The 27775-nt window shown below is 41.5% G+C and overlaps 4 protein-coding genes across 4 annotated transcripts; 1 reads left to right on the top strand and 3 right to left on the bottom strand.

Moving 5' to 3' along the window:
* The first annotated feature begins 2355 nt into the window (after positions 1-2355).
* On the top strand, positions 2356-5719 carry gamt (guanidinoacetate N-methyltransferase). The gene is made up of 6 exons (XM_028404062.1): positions 2356-2640; positions 3973-4118; positions 4209-4272; positions 4359-4426; positions 4650-4760; positions 5471-5719. The coding sequence occupies exons 1-6, from the start codon at positions 2463-2465 to the stop codon at positions 5609-5611; spliced, it is 708 nt and encodes a 235-aa protein (XP_028259863.1). The 5' UTR covers positions 2356-2462; the 3' UTR covers positions 5612-5719.
* A 1785-nt stretch (positions 5720-7504) lies between these two features.
* ndufs7 (NADH:ubiquinone oxidoreductase core subunit S7) lies at positions 7505-12312 on the bottom strand. The gene is made up of 8 exons (XM_028404063.1): positions 12255-12312; positions 11374-11410; positions 10779-10850; positions 10561-10681; positions 10049-10228; positions 9668-9714; positions 9252-9340; positions 7505-7932 (listed from the first exon to the last, which is right to left on the bottom strand). The coding sequence occupies exons 1-8, from the start codon at positions 12268-12270 to the stop codon at positions 7835-7837; spliced, it is 660 nt and encodes a 219-aa protein (XP_028259864.1). The 5' UTR covers positions 12271-12312; the 3' UTR covers positions 7505-7834.
* Positions 12313-14100: 1788 nt separating this feature from the next.
* LOC114434704 (uncharacterized) lies at positions 14101-20379 on the bottom strand. The gene is made up of 5 exons (XM_028404053.1): positions 20194-20379; positions 18270-18557; positions 16510-17076; positions 15741-15954; positions 14101-14803 (listed from the first exon to the last, which is right to left on the bottom strand). The coding sequence occupies exons 2-5, from the start codon at positions 18544-18546 to the stop codon at positions 14545-14547; spliced, it is 1317 nt and encodes a 438-aa protein (XP_028259854.1). The 5' UTR covers positions 18547-18557; positions 20194-20379; the 3' UTR covers positions 14101-14544.
* A 1587-nt stretch (positions 20380-21966) lies between these two features.
* On the bottom strand, positions 21967-27169 carry ctdspl3 (CTD (carboxy-terminal domain, RNA polymerase II, polypeptide A) small phosphatase like 3). The gene is made up of 11 exons (XM_028404098.1): positions 26873-27169; positions 25195-25309; positions 24914-25054; positions 24607-24718; positions 24381-24492; positions 24142-24228; positions 24001-24063; positions 23762-23841; positions 23415-23541; positions 23227-23322; positions 21967-22328 (listed from the first exon to the last, which is right to left on the bottom strand). The coding sequence occupies exons 1-11, from the start codon at positions 27008-27010 to the stop codon at positions 22263-22265; spliced, it is 1137 nt and encodes a 378-aa protein (XP_028259899.1). The 5' UTR covers positions 27011-27169; the 3' UTR covers positions 21967-22262.
* Positions 27170-27775: the final 606 nt, after the last annotated feature.

Raw genomic sequence — 27775 nt, 5'->3', positions numbered from 1 at the left:
GGCACACCAGGCAACTGCTTGGGGCCCCTGAGGGCCAACAACCTTTTAACTACTGCTGAGGCATGTACAAAGATTGCAACAACAGAAATAGTCCTCCCTATAAGGAGTTAGGACTGACTTTACTCAAGTGTTGTGCTTTTTTAATAACAATAAAAGTCAATTAAAAATCAAGAAGCTGCATTTGGCATCAACTGTGTTTGTGTAATTATTCTCACTGCCAGAAGGGGGAGACACAAGGTCAGCACTACATATTTAAAGACATTATTGATTAATTGCACACATACAAGACACTTGTTCAGGTAGATCTTGCTAGATTCAACAACGGGCTGGAAAACGCCGGCACAGATTTTGTTCCAAAATGACATGATCAATAGTATCAATAGCATCAGATTTGCTCCTCCTGACCCAACCATCCAACTGTTGCAGCAGTAATCCCATCAGAGGTGGTGTTTTCATGACATTCCTGCTGTTATATGACTTTTTTTAAACCATAATGTGCAGCAGTGAAAATGTGGTTCCTAACATGCTTTTCTAACATTTTTCTGTGATTTAGCCATCACATGTCTTTAAAAGGGGATAATCCAAAGCAGCAAAGGCACGATGTTTACTTTTAGGTTTTAGCAGAGATCAGTTAACAATGAGGACATGAGTGAGCGGCCCTAATGTCACACACTTGCTATAACTGACATTGTTTAAGCTGGAAAATATTCAATGCCAACACTGTCCAGTCAAAGTGGGACATTTCCCGGAGCTAAATTTCATCAAACGACAGCCTTCGCTGACAGGACTACATCTGAAAGCTGCGAGTAGAGTAATGGTTCATCGTTTCACACGTCAAAGGGAGTGAGAGTCAAGTGCCTCACGTAAAAAGCGGTAGGCGGCTGAAAACCTGCACTGTGATGAGGACCCTCACCGAGGAGCCGGTGCCACTCAGCTTCACCTAATGGGAGTGAAGTGGATGATGGGTAACCGGGGCAGAGGGGCTGAGAATTTGATCAGTCTGTCGCTTTGTGCTGTGAGTCACACAGGAGAAGGATAAGTGACAGTGAATAAAAGGGAGTATTTAGAGCTGTGGGGGAGAGTGAGCTTTCAGTGTTAGACGTTCTAAATCTGACAGAATTATGATGCATGAGAGAATTACACAGAGATTAGGGCTGCAATGACTACATCTCAACTATTGATTACTGCCCCTCAAATGTCTCGATTTGTTTGACAAACAGTTCAAAATCCAAAGTTTAAATCACACATGAGAAGCTGAAAACTAAAATGACTGATTACTTACATTTTAATATATGATTAAAGAATGTATTACACATAATTAGATCATTTGTTTGATTTTTTTTATACATACTTGGAGCTAATATTAGGAATTGCATCCCAGAGGGATTTATATTTATGTTAAATTAGCATACAAACTGGAAAACATAAGAGATGACAGTAAAAAGAAGCGAGGACTATTACCTGATCATTTTAACTTTGTATTATTTGCTGCATATCCAGCTCAGGTTGCTTAAATGCTGTTACACAACAGGAGCGAATGTACAACCAATGTAAACCAGATCCAATGCAATGGTTGACTTTAGCTTTCCAAGCAACAAAAAAAGAAGAGGACCTCTCACTCTGCTGCTAGTTCTGCGTACGACAAAGGCAAGAGGCTGCAGCAACAAATTCAGAGTGAGACACAGTTTGACAGAAATGCTAATAAACGTTACCACTGTGACTGTTGATCTTAGATTTGAACGTTTTGTGAGGTTCTTCCAGCTGCTTTAAAGTGTAACTTCCCAGTTTTAATCAAATCCACCACTAAGCAATGTTTTGTTGCCTAAAAACTCAACACAAAATAGGTTTATGACTGGTTTTGGAAAATGTAGTAGTAATAAATGTGTATAAAGTAATTTAAAGCTTCTCATATGACCCTTTGTTCTGTAGGTGCCCTGCATCAAAATTTAGTTGCATTTCATTTTCAACAAGATATTCCAATTATCATGTTTTTAAAATTTCTACTTGTCTTATAAATTATTTCTGTGGTTGTTAACATGTAGCTAACAGCCATGGTGCTGTATAGAAGACAGCCAATGGCATTTGAGCTTTAAAAATCCAAAAAGAAGAAGCACATTCATAAAGACATAGAACATGAATAATTAGTCACAGAGTATCCAAAGCCAGAGTCATCACAGAGCAAAAAAGTCTTGCATAAACGTGAAGATATCACAGTCACTTTGAGTAAAGTGTAAACTGGGCCTGGTATTTACCACAGAGTGAGCCATCTTGGCCTCACAGGATCTTGGCTGGTCTTGGATCTTGGAGCTAGTACGTGCCTCTGACTCCTGCGGAGTCAGCACTTCTGATCCCGATATAAACCGCTGCCCTCTGCCTGTCATCCTCTTCTGTGTGTGGACACAGCCTGTCGAGCCGCTGACCAGAACCAAACAACAACAACAACAAACAAGCAAACAAACAAAATGACCACCGCTGCTCAGCCCATATTCTCAAAGGGAGAGGACTGCAAGATCTCCTGGCACAACGCTAGCGCCGGCTACAATGAGGCCGACACACACCTTGAGATCATGGGCAAACCGGTGATGGAGCGCTGGGAGACCCCGTACATGCACTCCCTGGCAACCGTAGCAGCCTCAAAAGGTAAAAGTCGTAGCTATAAGAGTTGTGTAAAAATGTCCTACGGTGGCCACCGTAGTGTTTGTCCGACAATGGACGCATGCTGAACCTCCACAGCAGAAACTGTTGTTGTGGAGCTAAACAAAATCACAGGGCTGCAACAGCTCAACAAACACATTATGTCTTTAATGTTTTGCAAACATAACGACAAGTTAACGCACCTAAGTGCAAAAACAGAGCGTTTAAAAGCAGTTATAATCATCTACATGTCACTATTGTTAAATATCATGTGAATATAAGCTATTACATAATTGTTGATTTTATGGTGAGGGCTAGTGAAGTTGAGGCATTTGTTTTTTAAACCTAATCAAGCAAATACAAAATATATGTATATTTATGTAATGCGTTTGCTTTTGGTTCCACATGTGTCTTTTTTTAATCAGAGTACTGTCTGGGAGTTTCTTCACACATTTGAACAACTAGTTTCCCTGATAATGTGAACACGTGTGTGTGTGTGTGTGTGTGTGTGTGTGTGTGTGTGTGTGTGTGTGTGTGTGTGTGTGTGAGCAGCAGCATGGTGCTCACTGCTGGGTGAGTACTACAGCAGCTGTTGCTTCAGCCCTGGGAAGCAGCCAGTAAATATGCAGCTCATCTGCCTTTGGCTTTTTGGGAAAGCTGCACACAGACTTGTGGCGAAAAACAGACACAGACCATTGCAACAAATGCACGATTTTCTCACAAGAAAGTGTTGATTTAAATACAATTAAAAGAAAAAAAGTATTACCTAATGTGGCACTTCTGCAAGTACCATGCACCACGATACATGCTGGCCACTCTCACTGCAGGATTATATTTCACTAACACTACTTTCCTTGCATTTGCATTGGCTGGAGCTTTTTGGATAATTTTTACCACATTTTTCTGAGACAGCAACGTGAGTACTACACAGAGCGTCTCTGACAGCTGTTTAAAGGCCCAATAAATCATTATGAAAGGGTCAAGGAATAACTATACAGCCCTAACCCCTCATCTATTTATATACTGCTCTGAAATGAAATGAAACCCTTTGGCCTTTCTGTCCGACCACATGTTACAACCAACTGGCTTTTCCACGCCCATCAGAGAGGGAATGCTCCAGTCTGACCATTAAGATCACTGACGAGTGGGAAGGAGACATTTTATTAGTTAAATACTCAGCACTGGTAGTAAAAAGGTATTTTTCTGTCCTACATAATAATGGGAGATCTATGTATTTCAGAATAAAAGTCTGCACTAGTTGCCTTAGTTTTTCCTTAGATCTACTCTGACCCGCATGGATCCTCACAGACTCTCTCTGTTTTTTTGTGATTCTTGCAGGCGGTCGGGTTCTGGAGATCGGTTTCGGCATGGCCATCGCTGCCACCAAACTCGAGTCCTTTCCCATCGAGGAGCACTGGATCGTCGAGTGCAACGATGGTGTCTTCGCCCGACTGGAGAACTGGGCCAAGTCTCAGCCACATAAGGTCAGTACACCGTACTGATAACTTGCTGATATTGTCAGCACTGTGCACCTGCATTCCCCTCCTTGATGTGTGGTGTTTATGCGGCTGCAGGTCGTACCTCTGAAGGGTCTTTGGGAGGAAGTTGTCCCCACGCTGCCAGACAACCACTTTGATGGTAAGAAAAAAACAGACAGAAGGGAACTTCCTGTCCTAGGGAGGTGTAAAGACTGTTGATTTTACACTATATGTCCTCTCTCTCAGGCATCCTGTATGACACATACCCTCTGTCAGAGGACACATGGCACACTCACCAGTTTGACTTCATCAAGGTGGGTAAAACACACTTACTACAGGATACACACATTGAAATGGAGAGTGATGGAGTCACTCAACAAAAAGGGAAAGATCCTGGACAAAGTCAATGGGCTTTGTAAGAGAAGGCCAGGGTCATTCGAACTGCATTACAGAACAGAGATTCTTAGAGGTCATACTGTGTATAGTACCTGAATGCAGCTGGAGTCTGACAGTATTTTGTTGTGTGTTTTTCTGCAGGGTCATGCTCACAGGCTGCTGAAACCTGGCGGCGTCCTCACCTACTGCAACCTGACCTCCTGGGGGGAGCTGCTCAAGACCAAATATGACAACATTGAGAAAATGTTTGAGGTGGGTAACCTTCATCATGATGCAGTCAGGGACAGAATAAAACCCAAGTTAGTCTGGATAACTTCTACCTCACTGTAGTGCGCTCCATGGAAGAAATTAACACATCTTACTGTTTAATACTAAGAGAAATCATCCTTGGAAACGGTGATGATTTGGCATCTGATCGGATGAATCATTTGTCTGTCAGAAGCTTCAACCAGCCCAACTGCTTCAAGCTATCGTCGCTGTGATTATCACACCTACAACACAGCTGCAGCTGCCAATAGTTCTTTATAGGATGCCGATTGATCTGAAAAACTGTTGTTCAGTCACACACATTACTTGATGGATTTGTGTGGAAAGCATTTTCACAAACATTTCATACTTTTCCAGAGCTGGAAGCTGGCAGCACAGATGGTTGCTTGCTGAAAACTGCTGTATTTAATACTGCAGACATTATTTGGCAAACAAAATGCATTCAACGTTAGGACATCTGAACTATCTGATCTGATCTATTATATAAAAGTCATCAACATGTATTTACTAAAGTTTGGCTGCAACGTGTGTTCCAGCAGGGCTGCTCATGGTTATATTTATCCATGCAGCACAGCACTGAACACATCAGAATTACAGTCATGTTAAAGTTAATGATAAACAGGACCGGGCTGTGGAGGACGATAAAGCTGTGAGCCATCTCACACTGACCGCCTCTCTCTGTTAATGATTCTCAGGAGAGTCAGGTGCCTCACCTGCTGGAAGCCGGCTTCAAGAAGGAGAACATTAGCACCACCACCATGGACATTGCACCACCCAGTGAATGCAAATACTACTCCTTCAAGAAGATGATCACTCCTACTGTTGTTAAACAATAAACACTGCTGCAGCCTTTTTGTATTCTAATGTGCCTTCCCTATTGACTCCTCATCAAACTGTTGTTTGACTGTGCCATACTTCAATAAACCACATCTGGACTCAGTATATTTATTAAGTATTTATTGTGGTGCTTGCACATGCATATGTTCAAGTGGCTGCACTGTTCCAGCAGCTGTGCTATTTGTAGCTATTGATATATTTCAGTAACAAAAATGTGAGACAGAAGCCACCAAAACACGTACTCAGTCCCTACTGAGATTCACCTGTTTCATGTGTTACATCAGCTGTTTTTCATCAAGCACAGACCAGCTTTAGACCAAACAGTAACTATAACTGTGTCAAAAGACATTCACACAGTACAGACCATACTATAAACTGTGCAGAGTCATGTGTGTCAGTATCATCTACTGGAACACTGACTCCACACTGTAACATCACTAGAAGTGACATCCTGCATTAAAAAATGGTGTTTACATAAAAGTGTGAAGGTGATTAATAAGCCAGTGACTTAAGGTGGGAGAAAAGTTACATACACATGCAGCTCTTTGAGCGATTGTGCAAAATGTTTGAAGTCAATAACTTTTGTAGTCATCCATTATCTTTGTGTCAAGGACAAGGTGGTGACACAAGAAGCAGGCTGCTGAGAGCAAGTGTTCATTCTGCGGTGTTATGTACTGGACTTCTTTATAATGTATTTAGCTTTAAATGTATTATTATTATTATTGTATCATTTGGATAAATATGTAATCATTAATCCAAATAATATTCATCCACATCAATAGGAAAAAAATAACAGGTTGTTTTCAACAAAACTACTAAACTAATGTTAATATTATTATATATTATATACCTTAAAAATGAAATAAAAGAAGAAGAAAATGAAGAATGCTGTGAACTATTGTGGTTAATTAAAGAATTAATTTCACTCATTTTTTGCAGTAAAGTGATAAAATGCTACATGACACGTGTTCAATGTTTGACAGCATACATTCAAAGACACATCAGCCGTTAAACATTCGGGTGAGATGGACACAGCGTACAGTCGGCTTGTTTTAATTTACAGACGGAGATAAGTGTGCATGTTATCTGAACACGTGGGAATAAGTTACCACCTGGTGAGGACACATTAATCATTAGATGCAAGGGTGATGCAACAACAGCAGACTGCGGTCAGGTGGGAAACCACAGCAGCTGGCAGACCTCAGCTCTGAATCAGGACTCATATTTTAAGAAGTTGGTAAATGTAAAGTGGCAAAAAAACAAAACAAAAGAGGCCACTGAGGCGGAATTAATTAGTCAATTAGTCAGCACTTACTTTGAATCAAAGTAAAAAGGATTCAGTTGGGTCGTGCACAATCTAAATATCTCTGTGGGTACATAAAGTTGCCTCCTTGAACATTTATATTTTTTTTTTAGATAATAATGAAAACATCTGAATGATTGACACCCTGCAGACCTACTGAGATCACTTAGTCACCCGTTTGTGGCTGAGGGATCTGCAGCATAACATTTTATTTTGAATACAAACTCATGTTCATATTTAAGCATTAACGTTTTTGCACTTGAACCAATCAGGATAAATTTAATGTCTCTCAGCAAACAAGACTGAACCCGTCGTTCTGTGGAAGTGCAGGAAAGAATCTCTGCACACAATCAGCCAGTTCACAGTAATTATGTGTGCAGATTACGTTGCAGCTGAAACGAAAGACTGCAGCTGACACCTTTGCATTGCGATTTTGTTGTTTAAAGAGATTGTGATGTCACAGTTGAACACGATAAAAATGCAGTCTGCCTTTAACCACCGCTGAGTGTCCACAGAGGCCAGTGAAGGTCAGAGCAGTAGATCACAGGAGCCACCTGGTGGCTCGGCAACAAACATGACACAACTGATGTTCACATTTTCATGTAAGCCCAGTTTATTGTACATAAAATTGTAGCATTACTCATATTTTAGGTTTATGAATGATTGAGAGGTGCATACATGACAAGTACTTTGTATATGGCTACTGAAATAAAGATGGATTTTTCTTCACAAGCAGAATATTAACACTGATCTAAAGCAGAAAAGATGAACCAAGTGGTTTCTGGTTGAACATATGCAGCTGTGCATAAATAACAATTGCGTTAAAGGTAGTTCCTGCAGCTCTATGTGGAAGAGGAGCATTGCTCCAAATGAGACCAGAGATTGAACACTTACAGATACACACATACAGAGCACACATTCACTTCCTATACCAGATCTTTATCTTCTTCTCTCGCTTGATTTTCTTCTGTAGCTGTAGAGTCCCGTAGAGAAGAGCTTCTGCTGTGGGAGGACAACCTGAGGACAGAGGAAACATTATGGATCATCTGATGAGCAATAAATGACATATCATCCTGTGTAGTATCTACTGAAGTTAAAAGCAGTTCACAGCTGTAACTAGGACTACCAAGGCCACTTATTACTGCTTTTCCTGAATATGAAACACACTGACATATGTCCAATTTGCCATGAATTCTGGGTATCTTTAAACTTTTCCACTCTTCACAAAAACAAAAAAAAGTGGCCAGACAACTGCATCATAGTTTTCAGAAAACCACAAACATAAGAGCCACGTTTGTGTCAGCCAGTGCTTGTGAGGCTTCACTAAGTGTTACCATGTAAGGATAAAGATGCATGTCTATCTGTTGCAACTCTTTGCTGCCTCTTAGTGGAATAACTACTTAATATGCAAGGCTACTTTTGTTTGCCTTTTCTCTGTAAAACAGAGTCTTCTATGGGGTGTCATATTGTGGAATGTCACTTGCAGGCTTGCTGCATCAACCAGCTTCCTCTCCACCCCATGCACAGCACTGTCACATCACTGAGCAGCTCCTTCAGTGACAGGCTGTTCCATCCACCCTGTGTGAAGGAGCGCTACCGCAGGTCCTTCCTACCTGCTGCCGTCAGACTGTACGATCAGGCCTGCTCACAGTAGCTTATGTGTATACGTGTGTGTACATATGTATGTATATATATATATATATATCCACTCCTAGCTAAGCTACACTACCTCCTGTATAATAACTTGGTCATGTAGTGCAATAACTTTATTTTTTACAGCTCTTATGTATATAATGTAAACTGTATCTTCACCATACCAGATCATAATGTGCAGTTCAGTACGGAAGTCACTTTATTCTGTTATTATTCTGTTAGTCACTTTATTCTGTTAATTAATCAAACATTCATTCACCTTGCGTTAATCTTCACCATACCAGATCATAATGTGCAATAACAGTTTAGTACTCAAGTCACTTTATTCTGGTATTTAATCAAGCATTCATTCACCTTGTGTTCATTCTATTTATCTATTTTCTATATTATTTTTTTTTCTTCTTACGTGTGCTGTTGCTGCTGTAACACTGTGAATTTCCCCTCCGGGGGACTGCTAAAGGATTATCTTATATCTTATCTCTTATAATTTTTTAATTTGATTAAAAACATTAGAATTCAACCTAGCCTTACGTTTCTCACCAAGGGGAGATACATGTTGGCATGTTGGAGTGCTGCGCATAAGTGTGTCTCCACAGACTGTATTACCTTCAGAGGACTAACAGACAACAATGTGAAACCATAACTATTTTTTTTTTATTTATTTAATGTGCAGTAAAGCCTACCTGGAACATAAATGTCCACTGGAACAATTCGGTCACAGCCTCTGACAACAGCATATGAGTAGTGGTAGTAGCCTCCTCCGTTTGCACAGCTTAAAAAGAAAAATTATGATGCCACCATCATTAATAAAACTATAAATACCCGGAGACGATCCTCAAGGTTGTAATTACAGTCATTACAGTCAGTTACATCAGACCTGTTTTCAAGTACCAGTTTGGTCAGTCTCAGTTTGCTCTCGAGTGATTTCTTAGAATAAATTATGTATTTGAAATCTTATAACGTTTGCAATCAAAAGGTTCTGTACTTTCAACACGAATGTGATCTGGTATTAGAGCTATAAAGTATTAAAGGACCAAAAAATCTTGATCTGTCTTTTCCAAGTTGAGACAAAAAGCTTGGAGGAAATCTCTTAACCTACCTTCCCATAGAAATGACGTATCTGGGCTCAGGCATCTGGTCGTACACCTGTTGGATGGAAGAAGCAGTTCAGTCATTGTTATATAATGTCTGACTAACAACTAATCTGTAGATCCAGCTGGGGGGAAGATTCCTGCCAGTCTACCAATCCACCGACAGGCTGGTTATAATCCGGCCAGCGTTTACACAGATATACTGTTCTCAAACATGCAGGACTGACAGAGCCGACATTGTGTGCAAGCTGTGCATAAACTCCCTTTTTTAATAATTTTCTTTCCATTCCACTTAACTAAAAAGGAGCATCATCAGTTGAACTGCACTTGAATGCAATATAATGATGAATATGATACTGCAGCTGCATCGGCGCTGTCCCTCTTCTTACCTTACGCAGAGCTGGAGCCATCTTATTGGTCAGAGTTCCTGCCACAATCATGACATCAGCCTGTCGTGGACTCGCTCTGAACACAACTCCAAAGCGGTCCATGTCATAACGGGGCGCCGCCATGTGCATCATCTCTACAGCACAGCAGGCCAGGCCAAAGGTCATCGGCCACAGAGAGCTCTAGGGGAGAAACAAAACAATGAACATAAGAGTCCACTGTGGTACAGATCACTGATTCAGCATTTGGCTCAAACAGCTTAAGAGTACTCACTAAAACAAAGGACAATGTAACAATATGTGTGTGCAACAGATACTGCAGAAACGAGGTCACACCTCTGATGACATTTCAGATGGGAGACATAACAGTCACACAGGTAATAGTGGAGTCATGCCACATGTGGAGTTTTATTTTTCAACTGTGTGATCTGAATTCACATTTGGACAAAAGAGAAAAGGCCTAAACACACACACACATCAATACTGCCACAGCCATCAGGGTCTCGTCAACTCACCCTGCGTGCCCAGTTAACCAGATCGTCCAGCTTGGTGACAACATACTCTGCCTTGCTGCTGGCTACAGATGCTGGTTTGGCAGCTGCAACTGCCGTACTCTTCTCTCTGACTGGCACCACGCTGTAGGGAACAGAAGGAGGGAGAAGAGCAGAGCTTTAACAAGTGCACAGTGTTTACTGTTGGTCTACTGCGAACAGAGTGTCTCTCATAAACTCACCTTCTGCTGGTATTCTCACTCTTAGCACTGCTGTGCAGACCCTTCTGTTGAAGAATAAAAACTGAAATAGGCCTGTCAGGTGGAGAGAGAGCAGTAAGAAAATAAATGATGATGGAAGAATGAAATTATGTTCACAGAAATCTATATTAAGTCAGTTATAAAAGACAGCAGTAGTTCTAAAGAATGTAATTATTTTATAATAATGTGTATTAAGGACAGATGGACAGATTTCCATGAGGTTGAAGCTGAATTCGTCTGAGCCTGCTAAAGTTGATGATGCTTTAAAGGATTAAGGTAACAGTCCTATCAACAGGAGGCAAGTCGAACACCCATGCTGCTAAAAAACACAAATCTGAAGGATCAACAGAAAATATTTTAGCCTTTGATTTTCGATGCTGATTATTCACTCTGTTAGTATCTTCAACTGGAGGCAACCTGACCTCATACTATGAAAGGTTTACAGAAGAAACGGGTTAAAGATTTAGAGGGAAAATGTGTTATCTGAAGTACAAAAATAAACTCCTGTAGTGCATAACAGAGCAGCGGCTGCTGTTTAAATGGGTCTCAAAACAAGGAACAGGATTAGTGTTCTTACCTTGTTGAAAAGGAGCCAAACATGGCCAGGCGAGGTGCTGTTAAAAAAGGATTACACAAGCTGAAGAAACTCAGTATAATAGCTATATTTCACAGAGGTTTTGTATGTGTAAATGTTGTTTCTGGATTGTTGAGGATGTTACCGGCCAGTTATTCAGCTCAAAATGTGCCTACATGAGCAACATAAATCAAATGGTTCAGCCTTATTAACAAACTATTTAAAATATTGACAATTGCTAATTTAGATAAGAAAAACGACATGCAGATAATCCTTCAGATGTCAACTAGATATTGTATCCAAACGTGGGCGATGAAGCTAACATTTTAACAATGTACAGACATATTATAAGTATTGCAATGTTTGTTTTGAGTTATAGATAATCTCTTCATGATTTTAAAGAGCGCTTAAATCATAGTATGGCATTATGATGGCACCTGCAGATGAAAACTTTAACTGGCTAAGTGTTCATGGAAAGTTTGGTTTGATAATCTGTGCTTAGCTGTTGACACACATCCGAGTTTAACGACGCATCTCGTTTAGTCCACCAACAATTAACACGACAATGGAAATGTACAGTCACCACAGATATGCTGAGTAGTTTAAATGTCACCTGTATTACTGATAAGTTTGATTGTGACCGCCGCTTATAATAAAGCTGAGGTATAGCAGTTAGCTAACCTGCTTAGCCACTATGCTAACGCAGACGGCGCAAGGTCAGTGTCCGCAGTCCCTTAAATGAACGATTTCGATTCCAGAAACACTCAAAACACGAAGCGGCACAATTTCCTATTCTCCATTCTAAACAATATGTGCACCACACGCCTGCAACAATAGTCATGTTCATTTAAAACGTGTGTCTTATTAACCAAAACATCACTTACCCACCAACGCCGCCATCTTTGGGATTCTGGTTACGTCAAACTGCTTCCGGTGTCTATTTGAGCTCGACCAGCTGAGGGCGCTACTGCCACGTTACTTAAATTTAAATTAAGGTCATATATTTAAAATGAGGGTTACAATGATAGAAGCTGATTATTTTAGATATAAAGTAAAAATAAATAAAACAAACCAAATGTAAAACTTCCTCCAAAAGTTCTCCTCAGTCTAACAAAACAAAAAGAAGATGTTTCGATGCGTTTTTGAGATTAAAATAATAAATACAGAATTTGGGAGTTTTTTCAGTAAAGTTGTTTACTGAATTATATTTTTTAGGATAGATATTAAGACATTAATTACAAAAGTTGATTGTTTGCTTCTGTTTTATTTCAGAAATATCTGTAAAAACATAGATCATCCTTCAAACCTCAGGTTCTGCGTGTCATTAAGTCTCAGTTATGCTGTTGTGGAAAATTCTAAATTTATAAGTGTTTATTTATTTGTTCTGAATCTGTGATTAATCTTACATACGTAGTCAAAAGTTTTGGATAGTGAGAATCCATTGGAGTTCCATATTAGAAGTGTTTTTGTGCTTTCAGTTTTAGGACTCTGTGACCCAGATAATCAGTCTGGAGCAGCAGCCTGGCTCTACTGGTTGAGCTGCATTCTGAATGTGCTGTCATGACAGATATATTAGTTTAATCTTCCAGGTGAGATTAGAAATCTGCCTCTAATGCCATCTGTTTCTTTGCTGCACACGAGAATGCCCTGGGACACAAAACTGTTCAAGCACATGAACAACAACACTGCAGAAGCTACTGAGCAACAAGTATTGTCAGTTTATTTACATTGCCAACTTATTTTTGCATTCTAGCTGTTTAGTTTCAAATTATTCAATTCAAACCACAAACTTTACATCTCTAATATTAAATAAATAATTAAATATATTAATCATCTCAACATCTCAGAATGGCCGCAGCACTATTTTTGCACAATGGTCTGTTTTCCTTTAGATGTTGATGAAGATTCTCAGTCATCCAGGTCACATTCATTCAACAGGTTGAAGTGAGGCAGATGGGCTTAGAAACATAGAGTTTTCTTAAAGATGTTTCGCTGCTTCTCCAAGCAGGGCTGGTGGTGGGATTGGGTGATGATCCATTGTTTTTCTGACCTGGTGTGAAATGTCTTGGGGATCACTGCGTGATGCTGCGAGTCCACCACCTGTGTTAAGGGAAGGGTTTTACAATGTTTTACAACATTAATTGGCTTCCTTGACTCCTCTTTCAAACCACCTGTCCGCTCTGTCCAAAATGTGAACATTAATGTCCTCGAATGTGTCCCCTTTCTTTGAGGACGTTGAAGCTGCTTGGAGGAGCAGTGAAATGTTTCAAAATACTCTACTCAAGAAACTCTACAAGTCCAGCTGCCTCGCTTCAAGTTCTTAAATTTCCCTTTAGTTTCTGAGCTACTTAATTTTTCCTTTTTTTGTTTAATCTGTATTATAGTGATAAAGATTTGAGTTAAAAAACATTTTATCCCAGCTGACCATAAACTGTAAATTTAAATTTTCGATTATAAATACTTTCAGATTATAAATCTTATTTTTTAATTATAGTAATCTGGATTGCTCATTAATCTCTCTTTGCCTCTTATTCTGTTTTTGTTCTGGCCGCTTTTTTGATGCCACAAACCGAGCGTGGTCATCAGACGGCAGCGAGGACGCCAGCAGGGTGGAGATGGAGAGCGTGTTATCACATAATGACAGTGCCGGCACTGAAAACACACACTGCTGCAGTTTCTCCAGGAATAACTGCTCCGTCAAAGCAAAAGAAAACAAGAGCTCAACAGGACGACGTTTTTACAAACAGCTTTTATTCTGCCATCATCATGTACAAACGTTTTGGACAGTGGAAAGTATAATAAAGTTTCACAACTGTAGCTGCTTTGCTTGTGTTTTTAACATCAAACCAATTCAGCCATATACATATATAGCAAAGCTTTTAAGTACTTAGAGTTCAAAACATTAAATACAGGCGCTGGAATAGCTTAAATGGACAAATGTTTTTTTTACAGCATTGTTCAAAGGCGTCCTCGGCCACTAGCAGGCTGAGCTTTGGCATTTCACATAATAAGCATGAATCCACATAAAAAAGGAGGAGCGAAAACACAAGTTAAGCCGTCACAGAGTTGGAGGTTATAGTGGCAGCGTGTAGCTGTGCTGAAGTGCAGACCACAGGAATGGCCTATTTTTGGAAAGATGGCCTCCTCTTAGAGAAGAAAGCTCAGCTCGCCTCCTCACTGAGTGTCCAGGATGTCTGTGGGTAGGATGTCTGGTTTGCCACTTGGGTTCTGTGATGTTTCCCCTGACCAGGAAGAAGAGGGGGTGACCTGATTATAGAAGAGGTCCTGAGAGCCAAAAAGTGGCTCTTTAAGATTGTGGATGTACATGAGGAACAGATTGAGAGCCACCATGGCGAGGAGCGGGAAGACGGTCAGGCCAGAGCCAAAGCCTCGCCAGGAGCTGCACGTGTTCAGGCTGACCCAGTAAACAAGCCTGTGGAGGATCAGAGAAAAACAAACACTAAAACAGGAAATCAGATGGAGTTCAAACCTCTGTGATAAACACTCACAGCCTTCTGAGTAAGCGCTTTAGTCAGACTGATTTTCAGGAAATCTGTTTCATAAACGAAGCAGCTGCTTTGTTTTGTCGGCCCACAATTTTACTGTTTATGTTTCATTGTTGTTTTTTTTGGCTGACAGACCGACTGTACACGATCACAGTAGTGGAGCATTTATCAGCTGTACATGCAGGTATTTAACTCAAGAGTGGCTGGAGACCAAAAACAGCTGAGGAGACTTCACATGGCCACAAACAGAAGTGAATCACAATGTTGCTGGATGTGTGAAAGTCAGGGTTTTTATATTTTTGCCCCCAAATGGACATCAATCTGAAGCTGCTGTGTCAATCCTTAAACTAAAGTTTACATAATCAGACTTAAATGGCTCTTTGGGAGGTCTAAAATATTCAGATTTTACTAATTCCTAAGATTATTTTTCAGCAGGTGTGATATTTGAGACGACACTGGACCTGAACCACAGCGGCTCAGCAGCAAACTGAGCTGATGGAGGAGTGGAGCCGGGTTCATCTCTACGTGTGTCACAGCCTGAACTCTTTGCTGCTCTACAACATGCTGCCAAAACTTCTCTCTGGCTTTGTTAATGACAGTGGTTGTGTTCGTTTTTAGCCATGTTAGCGGTGTGGCTATGGATGTCAGTGTCGGTCTGTCAGTTCAGACTGAAATAACTCCTGGAAGCTGTGAACAGATTTTCATGGTACAAAGAGGATGAAGTGTCCTGACTCTGCTCATGAAGAGAGGACTGAGAGGACTGGCACCTTTGTCCTCAGAAGAGGAAGTGGACATTGTTCTTACTGGTAGTCAAAAGCTTGTCTATGGTAAAAGACAGAAAAGGTCTGACATCATGAGCCTCACCTTCCCAATATGAACATGGCAACCAATATAGGCACCAACTTCAGCTGCTCTTGAGGCAGCAAAGCAGCCATGACGGTGAGGTTGAGGACATACAGGAGTAACTGCTCCAAGGACGAAGTGACAAACAGCTGCTGAACCGCCCGTCTTCTGGGAAACGAGTCGTGCAGATCGAAGGAGCCGCTGCAGAACTGGCACGCTGCACTCATGAGCATCGCTGCGGAGGATAAAGGAGCAATAAGTCAGTTAGCATCTTGAATCTGGGCCATCTTTCCACAAACAACTCCCCACTTGTCTGACAGCTCACTTTGTTTTTATAATTTCTTCATTTGAATACAGGCAGCCCAATGGCCCACATGCAAATACGTCTCACTGTCACCAGCTTGACAAATAGGAGAGAGGAAAATGGTCTGTGCTGGGTTTAGTTTGGATGTTTTTGCCACCTGCCCTCCCATTCAGTTCACCCAGGTTGGGAAGTGATTAAAATGTTCTGATACAATTAGGCCACAGCCTCCGAGACGAGTGACGCCGCCAACCTCTTATTGTAGTTTCCATTTAAAGCTATGTGAAGGAGAAGGAAATTATGCTCCTCTCCAGAGGCCCGGGGAGAAACGTCTGCAGCATTGAGGTTGAGAGCGCATGAAATTAAAGGGGACAGGAGACACTGAAACATTCCGAGACGAGACAGGCAGACAAACCAAATCCTCTCTTAATCTTTATCTTTCATTTGAGGCTGTTTTTGAATGTCAGCGTGCAGGTGTGTGAAGCGTACCGAGCAGGATGGGGACAGCGGCCACCACGCAGCAGCAGAAGGTGAAAACGATGCGGCTGGTTATGTCAGGGCAGTCAGGGGGTCTAATGGGGACATAGAAATAGAGTGCATAGAGGATTCCAGCTGCACACAGGAGAGAGGCCAGGACTGAGAAGAAAGCAGGAACTCTGCCGCTGTGACAGCATGTACACTGGCAGCAGTGGCAGCAGCATCGTCCACGATCAGAAGCCTCCTCTGCGGCCATGCAAGTCTCTCCCAGCCCCTCTGAGCTCCACACAGCCAGCTCTACGCTCTCTGGAGGGGGGCCTATCAGAGGCCGGCCCTCGTCTACAGTGCAGTCCAGATTGGTGGATTCTGGACTCCATCTCGGTGTGTCTGTGCCGTTGGGAATGTCTCCCTGAGAGGCCGGGGTTGGAGGGCCGATGCAGTTTTCCGTGGTGCCGTCCAAATTGTGCGCTGTGATGATGGGACTGGAAAGAGTTTGATCCAGCTCCCCCTCCTGTCTCTGATCTGCTCGAGGCTCCTCTGGGAGGACAACGCGGGGCTGCTGGTGGCAATGAGCAGAGCCTGTTTGAACAAATACCACATTTTAATACAGAATCCACAACCAGACACAATCAAGAGCTGACTCTAATCAATCATTTATTTCCACCAAGCAGTATCTGTTAGAGGGGTGTCCAGGAGGATTCTTAGAAGCTTGATTTAGTGACCAAAACCAGTAACAAGTGGGTTCTGCTTACAGGTATTGGCTGTTTACTAACAGCTTAATGTAATTTAATCCTCCATAGTCATCCAAAAACTACTGAAGACAAATAAATGAGCCACAAAAGTGACATTTTCCTTCATTAAAATGAATAAATGTGCATTAATCCATATTTATGATCAGTATCTCCAGCAGGATTCATTGATCATGAGGATGAGCTGTCAGCACAAAGGTGAGCAGCTGTGTCCTGTGAGCTGATGATAAAACAATGATTCATCTTTCTATTTTTATTAAGAACAATCAATGATTAACTTCCTTTAAAGCCTTTCACAGCTTCCAGTGTGCAGGGAAGGAGCCAGAAGATCAACATCAGCCCCTGACAACTGAAAGTAAAGCTCCAGATCTGGAGAATGTTTTGAACCAAAAGGTAAAAATATCCAGACCCTGTGTTGCTGCCGGCTGTCGTAACAACAACCATTAAACATCAGGAGCTACCAGGAATATTTGCACAAACATTCGCCCACTTCACATTACAGATGGAGACTGACTCCAACAGGACGGCAGTTCTTGGACTCTCGACTTTGTTTCTTCTAAATTACATTTACATCCCTGTATCAAGCTAAACAAATAGAAGTTGTTCTTCTGTAGAATCATAATATATATGTCCTTAAAACTCCTATTGCACAAGATCATTTCTCCTCAAAGAGACATTAAACCCTGGCTGTTACTACAGCTCATGATAATGTACATAAACTCAAATTCTAGCTACTGTTGTCATATATCTGCAGTACAAACTACCACTAAACCCTGATTATTCCAATTAAAGGCCCTATATCATGTATGTTTACAATAATAGCCCCTTAATCACTGTTACAAAGAGCTGGAGAGAAGTGTGTCCTTGTGTGCTTGGCTTTAATCAGCCCTGACTCTGTCTTAACTCCCTTTGGATTCAGTCTGGACTCAGCCTCAACTTTAGGCTTTGCTAATTTGCTCTGGCCTCTCCTCAGAATCCTGGAGCTCCGACAGACCGAGTAAAAAAGCAGCAGTAAAAACTCACTCCTTGGCTGATCGGCTGCTGCTGCTGGTGGTTCCAACGAGCGCTGGGAGCCGGAGACGGAGTGGGAGGATGAGTGCAGCTCCTCCACCGAGGACTCGGGGCTGTCTGACACAGGAGCCAAGGAGATCTGAGTGTCCAGGTCCAGGAAGGGGGAGAAGGACAGCCTGGCTGGGTCGATGTCCTGGAGCTGGTTGATGATGTCACTGATGGACTCCTTCATGCTGTCAAGTTCCTTCACGTTCTGCCGGTTAGTGGCCTGAAGCCCCGAGGTGCTCATAGTCACACAGCCTGAGGGGAGCAGACGGAAACCAGAATCAATGACAGATTTTACACATGTTAGATTTTTTAATTGCACTTTTTGTATCTTATTTTGCAGGTTGTCTCCCTCTGTGAACACTAAAAACCTTCATCCTACTTCATGGGAACTGATTACATTTTGTGAGGAAACTGAATTTTTACCAGGATGAAGGAAATTCATGAGTTATGAGTCACAGAACAATCATCAGTGACAGGATGTCAACATTTATCTTCCTCTGCGAGGTAACACTGTCTCAGCAGGTCTGTCATCATTAAAATCATATTTAATCTGTTCAACACTCAGCCTTTATAGTCCTGCATCCTAAAGATGCTGCACAGATAACCAACATGCAAGCTGAAAAGTCTGAGTCTGTTTCAAGTCTGTTTCATTGGCCCATTAAATGCTAAGCTAAGAGATGGCTAATCTTAGCATAATTTGACATAAATCCTGGAAACAATTAGCATGTTTGTGTTTGTTTTGTATAAACCAAGCTAACTCCACTGTTTCGACTTGTGATGCTAAGCTAAACTAAGCTAAGATGGCACCAGTTTCCAGCTGAATGCACAACAAACATAGTGAAAGTGTGAAATGTTGTCACACGACTTACTAACTAAAACAGACATTTCTGCTGCAGGTTTTACAGCAGACATGGACTGAAAGTGTGGAACTGAAGTACAGAGAATATAAACGACACATTACCACTGTTCATGTAAGTAAAGTAAAAATAAATTTGAATATCTAAGGGATAGTTGGTTAAATTTAATCTCATTCTGTATTTCTTCCTTCTTGAAGTATCTCCCAGAATTTTATGAGGTTTTGGTTTTTCTTTTAAAGATATTTTAGAATCCTGAAGGGGTCAAATTATCCAAGATTTTTCACTTCTGGTCCCATTTTCAGACATGAAAGAAGCCCCAAATATTTTTTTTCTATTTATATATAAGTACAAAAATGAAGGGCATGGTCTTTCATTTTGGAATACCTTTGTATTCCTGACTTGTCTCAGTATCCGAACCGTTTCTGGGTCTTCATTAACATCTGCAGATTGAATTTGGAGCATTTTCTTCTGGGTATTTTTTTTTTTTTTGGCGCAGATCCAAACGTGGCGCAGAGTCGGCACGCAAACCTCCACGGCGACGACCTCTCTCCAAACAAATGAGGACTTTTACCATGTATAGAGCGCAATTAGGAGGCGTCGGGGTTTTAGGTCGGAGGGGAATAAATCTCGGCGGTTATCGGAGCTGGCAGCATGGATGTGGAAACGCGCGTAAGGAGGGAGGGGGGCCAACGTGCCTGCACTGAAAAATAAGCTTCTCCCCTCCCGCTGCTGAGCAACTCTCTCACACACAAACTTTACACAATTCCTCCTCAACAAAGCAACTAAAGTCTGGTCCTGCCTGGATCAGAGTGAGCTGCAGCAAACGCCGTATGTATTGATAAATAAATCAAAGGAGCAAAAAAAAAACGCGCTCACATGAAGCTGCGCGTAAAGTCATTCAGAAATCTCACATTTTTGGCCATTCAGCAGCAATTAAAGCGGGTTTAACATTTCAGACACAAATGTGACTAAAAGACATCTGCCTGCGCGTTTATTTAAATCACAAACAGGACCCATATAAATGAACTTACTTTAGTCGGAGGCTGCAGAGTATTTAGGTGAGTTTCCTCTTCTCCGTCTTTCTTTGCCTTTCTTCCCACCCCCTCCGTTTGCTTTTTGTCTTCCAGGATCCTGAACTTCTGAATCAAATTTCAGGACGGACAAAATACTAGGCTTTTCCTCCGCCCACACACCGCTTTTTTCTCCCCCTTCCTGGGTACCATGTCAAACACCATATGGAGCAAATAAAGCCAGAGGAGCAGGAGCAAGAGGAGGAGGAGGAGGAGGAGGCACTTACTTTGAGTTTACCTTCACATTCAACATTCATACTCACATCCATCACAAACACAAGTTTATCTAAACAGGTCCGTAAACATTTACACTGAGTCTAAACTGCAGCGCTCCTCTAATATCCATGCACAGGATGAGTGTGCTGGAACCATAACTTACTGAAATATCACTCCATAGGCACAATTTATGTTGATTGTCTCAGCTTATGATACAGTCAGCTACTATAAGTTTATACTGTAGGTCAGTATCTGTTCATTTGATCTGAAGGCTACTCTAACAAAGGGTAGTTGTAGAGAGAGACCTGATACTTATGAGCCTTACAAAGGTGAGGATTTGTTGCTTTTATGTCCACACAGCAGCCTGCATCTCTCTAGCAGTGATCTAAATGTGTTTTATAGCAGTCCTGTTTTTGCACTTTAACCCCTCTTGTCGGCCATTTTTATAATGAAAAGGTCATTAACTCTTAAACATCCCACACTAAAGCTACAAGAGTGTTTGAGTCTTAAATCTGGTGTCTGTGGTGACGTTATGTGGTTTTCTGGAAGGAAAGTTTAGCCACAGAAAGATGGCAGAGATATTTCTGAGGTGTCCTAGAAAAGTTTCTGAAGTGACAGAGAGGAAACATTAACATGATGAATACTTAATTATTAACCGTGTTTGTGTAAATGCTCTTACTGTCCAGCAGGGGGAGACAAAGTTTCCACACTATTGAGTTGCACAACTTCATATTTCACAAGTATTCCTCACTTTGTTTCCCTGCTGCACATGAAGTCTTGAGCTTTGTTTTAGCAACAGGAACGTTTTTTTTTTTGTCATGAACAAAAACAAGTCATCAGTTAGCAGCTCTGCTGTGAGGCTACAGACCCAGAGATGGTGTGACGAATTAAAAAACAAACACTACAAATCCCTGACTGCAGCTTCACGCTCTGGAGCAACAGACAGAGAGAGTGAGGGGGAGAGCTGAGAAGATTCTGGACCCGAATTCTCTTTTTACTTTTGCACCTTGGAAAGCAACAAAGATGAAGTAAAACAACTATTACACAATGTTGGCTCAGAGGGAGTCCCCCAGTCACTGCTTATCAATATAATGAGTTTAAATTGCTCAATGGAAAAGATTACTGCTATCCTTAGACTTCAAAAAGTGGGGGAATATAAACTGGAGCAAAAGTAAAGACTGTTGTTTTCAGAACAGTTTCAAGTGAATGATGCCCTGTAACCCTGTTTTCTGTTCCTTTACATGTCCTGAACCCCACCTGGACCGTGTCCATAACCATCATTTAACTATAACTGATAACTGCCCTCTTTTCTCAGTGATGACAAACCTAAAATCAGACTGACTGCCGTGTATTGATGTAAAGTCAATATAGTGAACACTGCTTTATTTTCCCCTTTTAATATTTTAGGGTAATTTTATTGCATAAAAAAGCTAAAATATACACATAACAGCTGTTGATTAGCAATATAGTCAATAAATAAAAAATTACTATAAACAACATATTTAAGGTTTTGTCTTATATATATACACACATTGTCTAACGGTTTATTGCCTGTGGAAAATGAGAGCGGAGAGGGGCGGGTGGGGGTGTTTGGTGATTAACGACCAGCAGCATGTTTGAAATACCGATCTGCCGTCCTTTAAAGTCATCATGGAAGATGGAGGAGGAGGACGCTGAGCAGCTCCACCACAAACCGACAGTCAGCAGGTTAGTTAACTCCAGCTGGGTTCTGCTTTTTAGCCGAAGCACACACAAAAGCAAACATGAGCTGCTGAAGTCATGTGACGTGGTTAAGAGTGGGAGTGGGGTTGGAGTCAGTCCTCAGATAGCAGCCTGTGGAAGTGATCCTTCCTCTTCTTCAGCACCTCCTGAAAATCCTCCTGAAAAAACACAGCGGGAGATATTCAGCACAGACCACAAAGCCGGGAAAGGAAAGACAGCCGGCAGATGCTGCAGCAGATAACCAGCTGTTTCAAACTGACCTGCTGGGAAAACAAAAAAATAATCCACCAGATTCTCTGATCACAGCTAAAACGACCTACGAATCATCAACGCTCTCTTGGTACCAAGTCTGTTTAAGACCAATCCAGCTTCCTTTTGTCTGTATTGAAACAGTCTGCTTTTTTTCTGCTGGGATTATCACAGCAGGCCTCAGGTTTTTAGCTCTTTTTACACAGCTATGGTGACGCTCTCCTTCCTCCTCCTCGCTTTGCGTGTTTACAAACAAAGACAGACAGCGTAATTCTGTATGTGCTTTCACAAGGCATCCTGATGACATGTAATCAGAGTTGTGCTGCTACATCTACTCAGGCTTGCATTTAACAGAGATACAAAATGAGCTGTCTGAACAACATGACCTGCCATCACAGCTTAAACAGCACAGTGAGGTGTAATGAGGGAAGAAAAACTGTTTATCATAACGGAAGGTAATGTCAAATTTCTTGTTTTATCAAGACAGGCACCAAAACTATAGATATATTCAATTTGATTTCATGTGTTAAATAAAGCTGATCAGAACAAAATGTAACCTTTACATAGAAAAGAAAAATGCAACAACAGACTCTGCATCCACTTGGTGGCAGCGAAGACAACCAACACAAAATGATGTGCAATCACATCCATCAATAATGAACCAGCTAACAACAGCTGATCTTTATTCCATGTGATCAATATTTCACTCTTCAAGATGAAATCTTTGCTACCAGCTGATAATGAATTGCCAAAAACAGTGAGTGAAACTATTAGACAAACATGCATTACAGGTGACAACAGACTTACAGCTGCAGACAGTTTCTCCATGTATGGGATGAGTTTCAGCAGCTCCCTGTCATGTGACTCTCCAGACCAGCTCTTAATAGGAACCGTGTTCATTAGCTGTAAAAACAAAAGAAACACACACAAATGATTTGAGACTGAGCAGCAAAGACACAGTCAAGAAGTCAGGAAATATTAAACTCAGGGCTCACATGGTACGGATACGTGTGGGGCGCGTTGTCCAGAACCACCGTCTTGTTGAGACCCCTCCCAAGGATACTGAGATCTTTGATGTAGTGGCCAAGGACGCAGGCGCAGTCGTCCTGATACAGACGATGTCTAAGGGGAAAATCATCGACACGTGACGTTAACCACCTGGGTTGGTGACATCATATAGTTTCACAGGAACATGGAGAGTGACTGCCAACAGGCCATGTTAGAGATCTGAGTATAGTGCTGAAAGGTCAGCCTGTTGGCGACAGACGGGTCTGATGAGGTGTGACAGAGTGCATGTCTGTGCAGTGAAGTTTATGAAACAAGTGGAAACGGGGAGACATACCGAAAGAGTTTTTTCTGTGGGTCCAGGATGTCCAGTATCTTCTCTGCGTATTCCTTCTTTGCACAAGTGTAAACAAACAGCTGGAACAGAGCACAGACAGCAGCTGGAGCCAATTCCACTCAAACCAGAACTCAACAGGACACTATCAAAACCACAGTTTGCTTTTCCTTATTAAAGCACAGACATGTATATTAATTAAAAAAGAAAAAAATAAACCAAAGAATTTTACGTTTACGTACCTCGTAGACTTTTGCCATTGCCTGAAGGAACTCCTTCACATGTGGTCGCAGAATCATGTATACCTGTATACAGGTTAGGAATGGATGAATATTCAATACATATTCTTGGTTTATGAATAGCAGCATGGAGTGAGTGGTCACCTTGTACTGGTTGTCCTGGAAAGCAGTGTTGAATGTGTACTCTGCACCCTCGAACACATTCAGAGAACTGAACATGAGGGTCTCCTCCTGGAAAGAGACACATCAGCTTCCAGTTTAATCAACTAATTCAATGTACATGATGAAGAGATGTATGTAGTATGGATATTCTCTGCCAATGAAAGCTGTTGTGTTTCTGGCATGTGTGTGGTGAGCAGGAAGCCACAGAGGATAAGACTCACCAGGTCAAGCACCAGTGTGGCCTCTGGGGTGCTCCTGGTCTTAGGGGGAATGTCTCTGAGACAAGGTCGGGAATGCTGAGACTGTGATGGTATGTTCTTGATGAAGGTAAACCTGAACAAAGAAAATACTGCTTTTAGAAGAAATAAAATCATAAAACTCCAGGAGAGTTACAGACAATAATACAGTTATAAATATCTTGGGTGAAACAAGCATCCTTATACTCACGGATTGAAGACATCATCATCTTCATCTCCAGCAAAAATGTCCATGGAGCCATAGCCAAACACACCTTGTTCTGGGCTCATCAACACGCTTCCAGTTCCTGCACACTTCAAATCTAGACAAAGAAAAATAACAGACTTATATAGACATTAGGTGTCATGTCAAAGAGAAATGGTGGTCTCAAGAGATGTATAATCTCAGGCTTCTACCAAAGTTGATAACGTAGCACAAGTGCAGAGTGCACAACATGGGATGGGCTAATAATGAAGTTTTTTTTTCTTTTATTCATTATGTTAGCAGCTGTACTCACTCTCTTTGCTGGGTGTGAGAAATCGCACGATGGGTGAGTAAATGTTCCTGGCTGTTGCGTTACGGGGAGACACTGTGTCCATTTCTGAAAGTATGCGTTCACGGCGCATTATTGACCTGACTGGAGTCTTGAAGGCCAAATCTAAAATCACAAGAAGAACATCCATTAGACAACACAAACATAACGAGACACAGATTCCGCACTCAAATCCATAAAAGAGTTATTGTGGGAATAAAATTGTTTCTGTCTTAAGTGAAATCAACCGATGTTGCCAAGAATACCTGTTTCCCTGTCATCAACAGCGATAGCCCTCTTCCTCGCCCGGCCACGTGGCAGCGGCCGTCTGGTGACTGTCGGAACTTCTTCGTCTGACTCATTGTCAAAGGTGTCTTCAGCCTACACAAAAAAAAAGATTAAAATATTTAAAATGTAAATTCTACAAAGTCCACTTGATTGTTTGTGAAAAACAGCTCTTTTTATGGCCTCAGCCAGGATTTCACATGGGAAATCCATTTTTGCACACAGAAAAAAATGCTGATGGGGCTTGACTTCAGGCTGGGGTGATTTATTGATACTGGTCAGGCTCTATGAGGTTAATTGTAAAAGGGCATTTAATGATGATTTCAGGAATGAACTGCATTTCAAATCGATAAAACAATAACCAAGCCCACTGCAATTATTGCTCTTCTCTGTGTAGCAATGTGCAACCTACAATAATAATGCAAGACGCAGCCAACATTAACTACACCATCACAACTGAGGCATACTAAGATATGTGCCTGCATATTCACAGTAGAAAACATGTCTAAAATAACTGTCCATCTTGGCCTCTTATTGTGTTTGCAGATGAGCATAAAAACCCAGAGGCTCACATCAAGGTGGAGCAGTCATTTAATTATACAGACACAAAAAGATCAAAGCAGAAAGGTTGGCACAGCAGGGACGGGAAGGTTGTTGCTATAACAGTACAGTGTAACAGGAACCCCTGACTTTTATCCTGGTTTTCATTACAGAGCAGCAGAAACTATGCTTCAGTGGTGTATAATACATGATGCGTGCCTCAAATCTCAGACTGCTTTAGTGTAAACTGTCTGTGTTATGTGTGCCCTGATGACCTACTTTGCTGGGACCCTTTCTCACATGCAACTGGACTGTGTAATCCTCCAACAGCAGACACCACGTCACAGTGCTGCAAATCTCAACCCACACTGTGGCAAAGTGTTACCAGGTGCTGGTGATTTAAAGCCCACAAATGCACAAGTAATTTAGCCCACATATATTATTAGGCATTTACAGTGTTTTCCAAAAGAAAAGAATAGCTTCAGATGGGGCTATAATTCAGTCACTGTTAACACATAAACTAATCTAAGATGCTTCACAAACGCCTTTACATGGATGGAGAACTAAATTATTAGTTGCAGCTATGCAGGCAACTGTTTAAACTGTACATTAAAACTCATACATTTCATAAGTGTAAGAATTCGACTGTTTAGCGTTACTACACACGACGACGTAAACCTTGGCCGTGAGAGTAAGTCAGCTCAGAAAAACAAAAGCTGAACTTTATGACCTTCCTGCAGGAAGACTTACGGCCGCGCTGCTGCCTTGTTATTGTTAGCTGCCGACAATGTCTACGCAGTATTCTTACGGCTTTTAACTATCTGATCATAAAATTGTGATTTTGTTTTTTTTTTAAATCCTCGAAATGTGAATATTCATCTAACTAGGACAAGGGTGAAAAGCCACCTACCGTCCTGCTTTAACACAACAGCTAGCTGTAGCACCGCTTACTGTTTTGTTATTAGAGGGCTAGCTAGCGTGCTAACCAACGTCCACGCTAACTAGCTTAGCATTTTCCACAACAATGTGTTTGTTAACTTACACGAGGTTCATATTATCACTCAGATTTATGAGACATGACTGGTAAACATCAACAACACAACAAATGTGAAGCCTTACCTTGCTATGAGACGGGCTTTCGGGTACCGATACCGATAGGCGCGTCCGCCTCGGCGTCCTTTTGTTGGACCGTCTGCGGTTACTCCGCCTCGGCGTCTCCGGATAAGCGGCAACGGTTTTTTGAGACCTTAGTCTCATTTTTATTCCTCTTGAAAATATCTACACAAAATCCATACACTGTATACTGAAAGTATTCACTCTGGATCCAATTATTTGGTGTCGTTCATCCCCACCCCTCGGAAGACGGGGTAGCCGGGTAGTCGGTGTAACTCCGCCCCGCTCATCCCCTGTGCCTTCTCGAATCGCTTGATGTGTTTAAATCTGCCGGGTGCGATAGGTTCGCCGCTGCGGACACGCTTATTGGGCGGTGCTTCGGAAAACTCCAGCGTCAACGTGAGGCGCCGGTCACGTTGCAAGGATGAAATCTCTCGGTGTGTGTGTCTGATCATGTATGACCGAGAGGGCAACATCTGGATCAACACAGAAACCTCCTTTTTAAACACCGCCCGGCCTCTTTCCTCAAAAAAAGATCATTTATTTGCCGCGTAACAAACATCAAATACACATTATACCAAAGGAGCAAAACAACAACAACAAAATGTATAAATGAAAAAAGAAAATATGTTTAAATGATAGAAAACATTTCACATTTCACACACACACAGACCTCATGTTATATAATTAATATTTGCCATCTAATTTTTATATAAAACAGGAAACTAGGTGAAGTAAAAACATAAATCATGAGAAAACTGCTCAAATATCAGCAAATACAACAGAAAACAGAAAAGCATGGATCAACAATATCAACAGTCTGAGTCAAGATGCTGCTAACCAGGCTAATAATCAATATTTAAAACTCCGCCTCCATGTCTACAGTCAAATATCAGAGACAAGAGTGAG

The sequence above is a fragment of the Parambassis ranga genome, chromosome 4, assembly GCF_900634625.1.
Source record: "Parambassis ranga chromosome 4, fParRan2.1, whole genome shotgun sequence".
In the NCBI taxonomy this organism is placed as follows: Eukaryota; Metazoa; Chordata; class Actinopteri; family Ambassidae; genus Parambassis; species Parambassis ranga.
This window is presented reverse-complemented; position numbering and strand designations above follow the sequence as displayed.

What these genes read in the sequence shown, in the direction of transcription:
- LOC114434704 (XM_028404053.1), bottom strand. Translation starts at nt 18,546, where the DNA reads ATGAGCACCTCGGGGCTTCAGGCCACTAACCGGCAGAACGTGAAGGAA. An exon ending in AGCAGCCGATCAGCCAAGGA is followed by an intron (nt 17,077 to 18,269) that starts GTGAGTTTTTAC and finishes TTGTTCAAACAG; the next exon opens with GCTCTGCTCATTGCCACCAG. An exon ending in GCCATGTTCATATTGGGAAG is followed by an intron (nt 14,804 to 15,740) that starts GTGAGGCTCATG and finishes GATCCTCCACAG; the next exon opens with GCTTGTTTACTGGGTCAGCC.
- ctdspl3 (XM_028404098.1), bottom strand. Translation starts at nt 27,010, where the DNA reads ATGAGACTAAGGTCTCAAAAAACCGTTGCCGCTTATCCGGAGACGCCG. An exon ending in CAATGGCAAAAGTCTACGAG is followed by an intron (nt 23,842 to 24,000) that starts GTACGTAAACGT and finishes GCTCTGTTCCAG; the next exon opens with CTGTTTGTTTACACTTGTGC. An exon ending in CCCACACGTATCCGTACCAT is followed by an intron (nt 23,323 to 23,414) that starts GTGAGCCCTGAG and finishes TTGTTTTTACAG; the next exon opens with CTAATGAACACGGTTCCTAT.
- gamt (XM_028404062.1), top strand. Translation starts at nt 2,463, where the DNA reads ATGACCACCGCTGCTCAGCCCATATTCTCAAAGGGAGAGGACTGCAAG. An exon ending in AACCGTAGCAGCCTCAAAAG is followed by an intron (nt 2,641 to 3,972) that starts GTAAAAGTCGTA and finishes TGATTCTTGCAG; the next exon opens with GCGGTCGGGTTCTGGAGATC. An exon ending in ACATTGAGAAAATGTTTGAG is followed by an intron (nt 4,761 to 5,470) that starts GTGGGTAACCTT and finishes AATGATTCTCAG; the next exon opens with GAGAGTCAGGTGCCTCACCT.
- ndufs7 (XM_028404063.1), bottom strand. An exon ending in AGTGAGAATACCAGCAGAAG is followed by an intron (nt 10,682 to 10,778) that starts GTGAGTTTATGA and finishes TGTTCCCTACAG; the next exon opens with CGTGGTGCCAGTCAGAGAGA. An exon ending in TGGCTCCAGCTCTGCGTAAG is followed by an intron (nt 9,715 to 10,048) that starts GTAAGAAGAGGG and finishes TCCATCCAACAG; the next exon opens with GTGTACGACCAGATGCCTGA.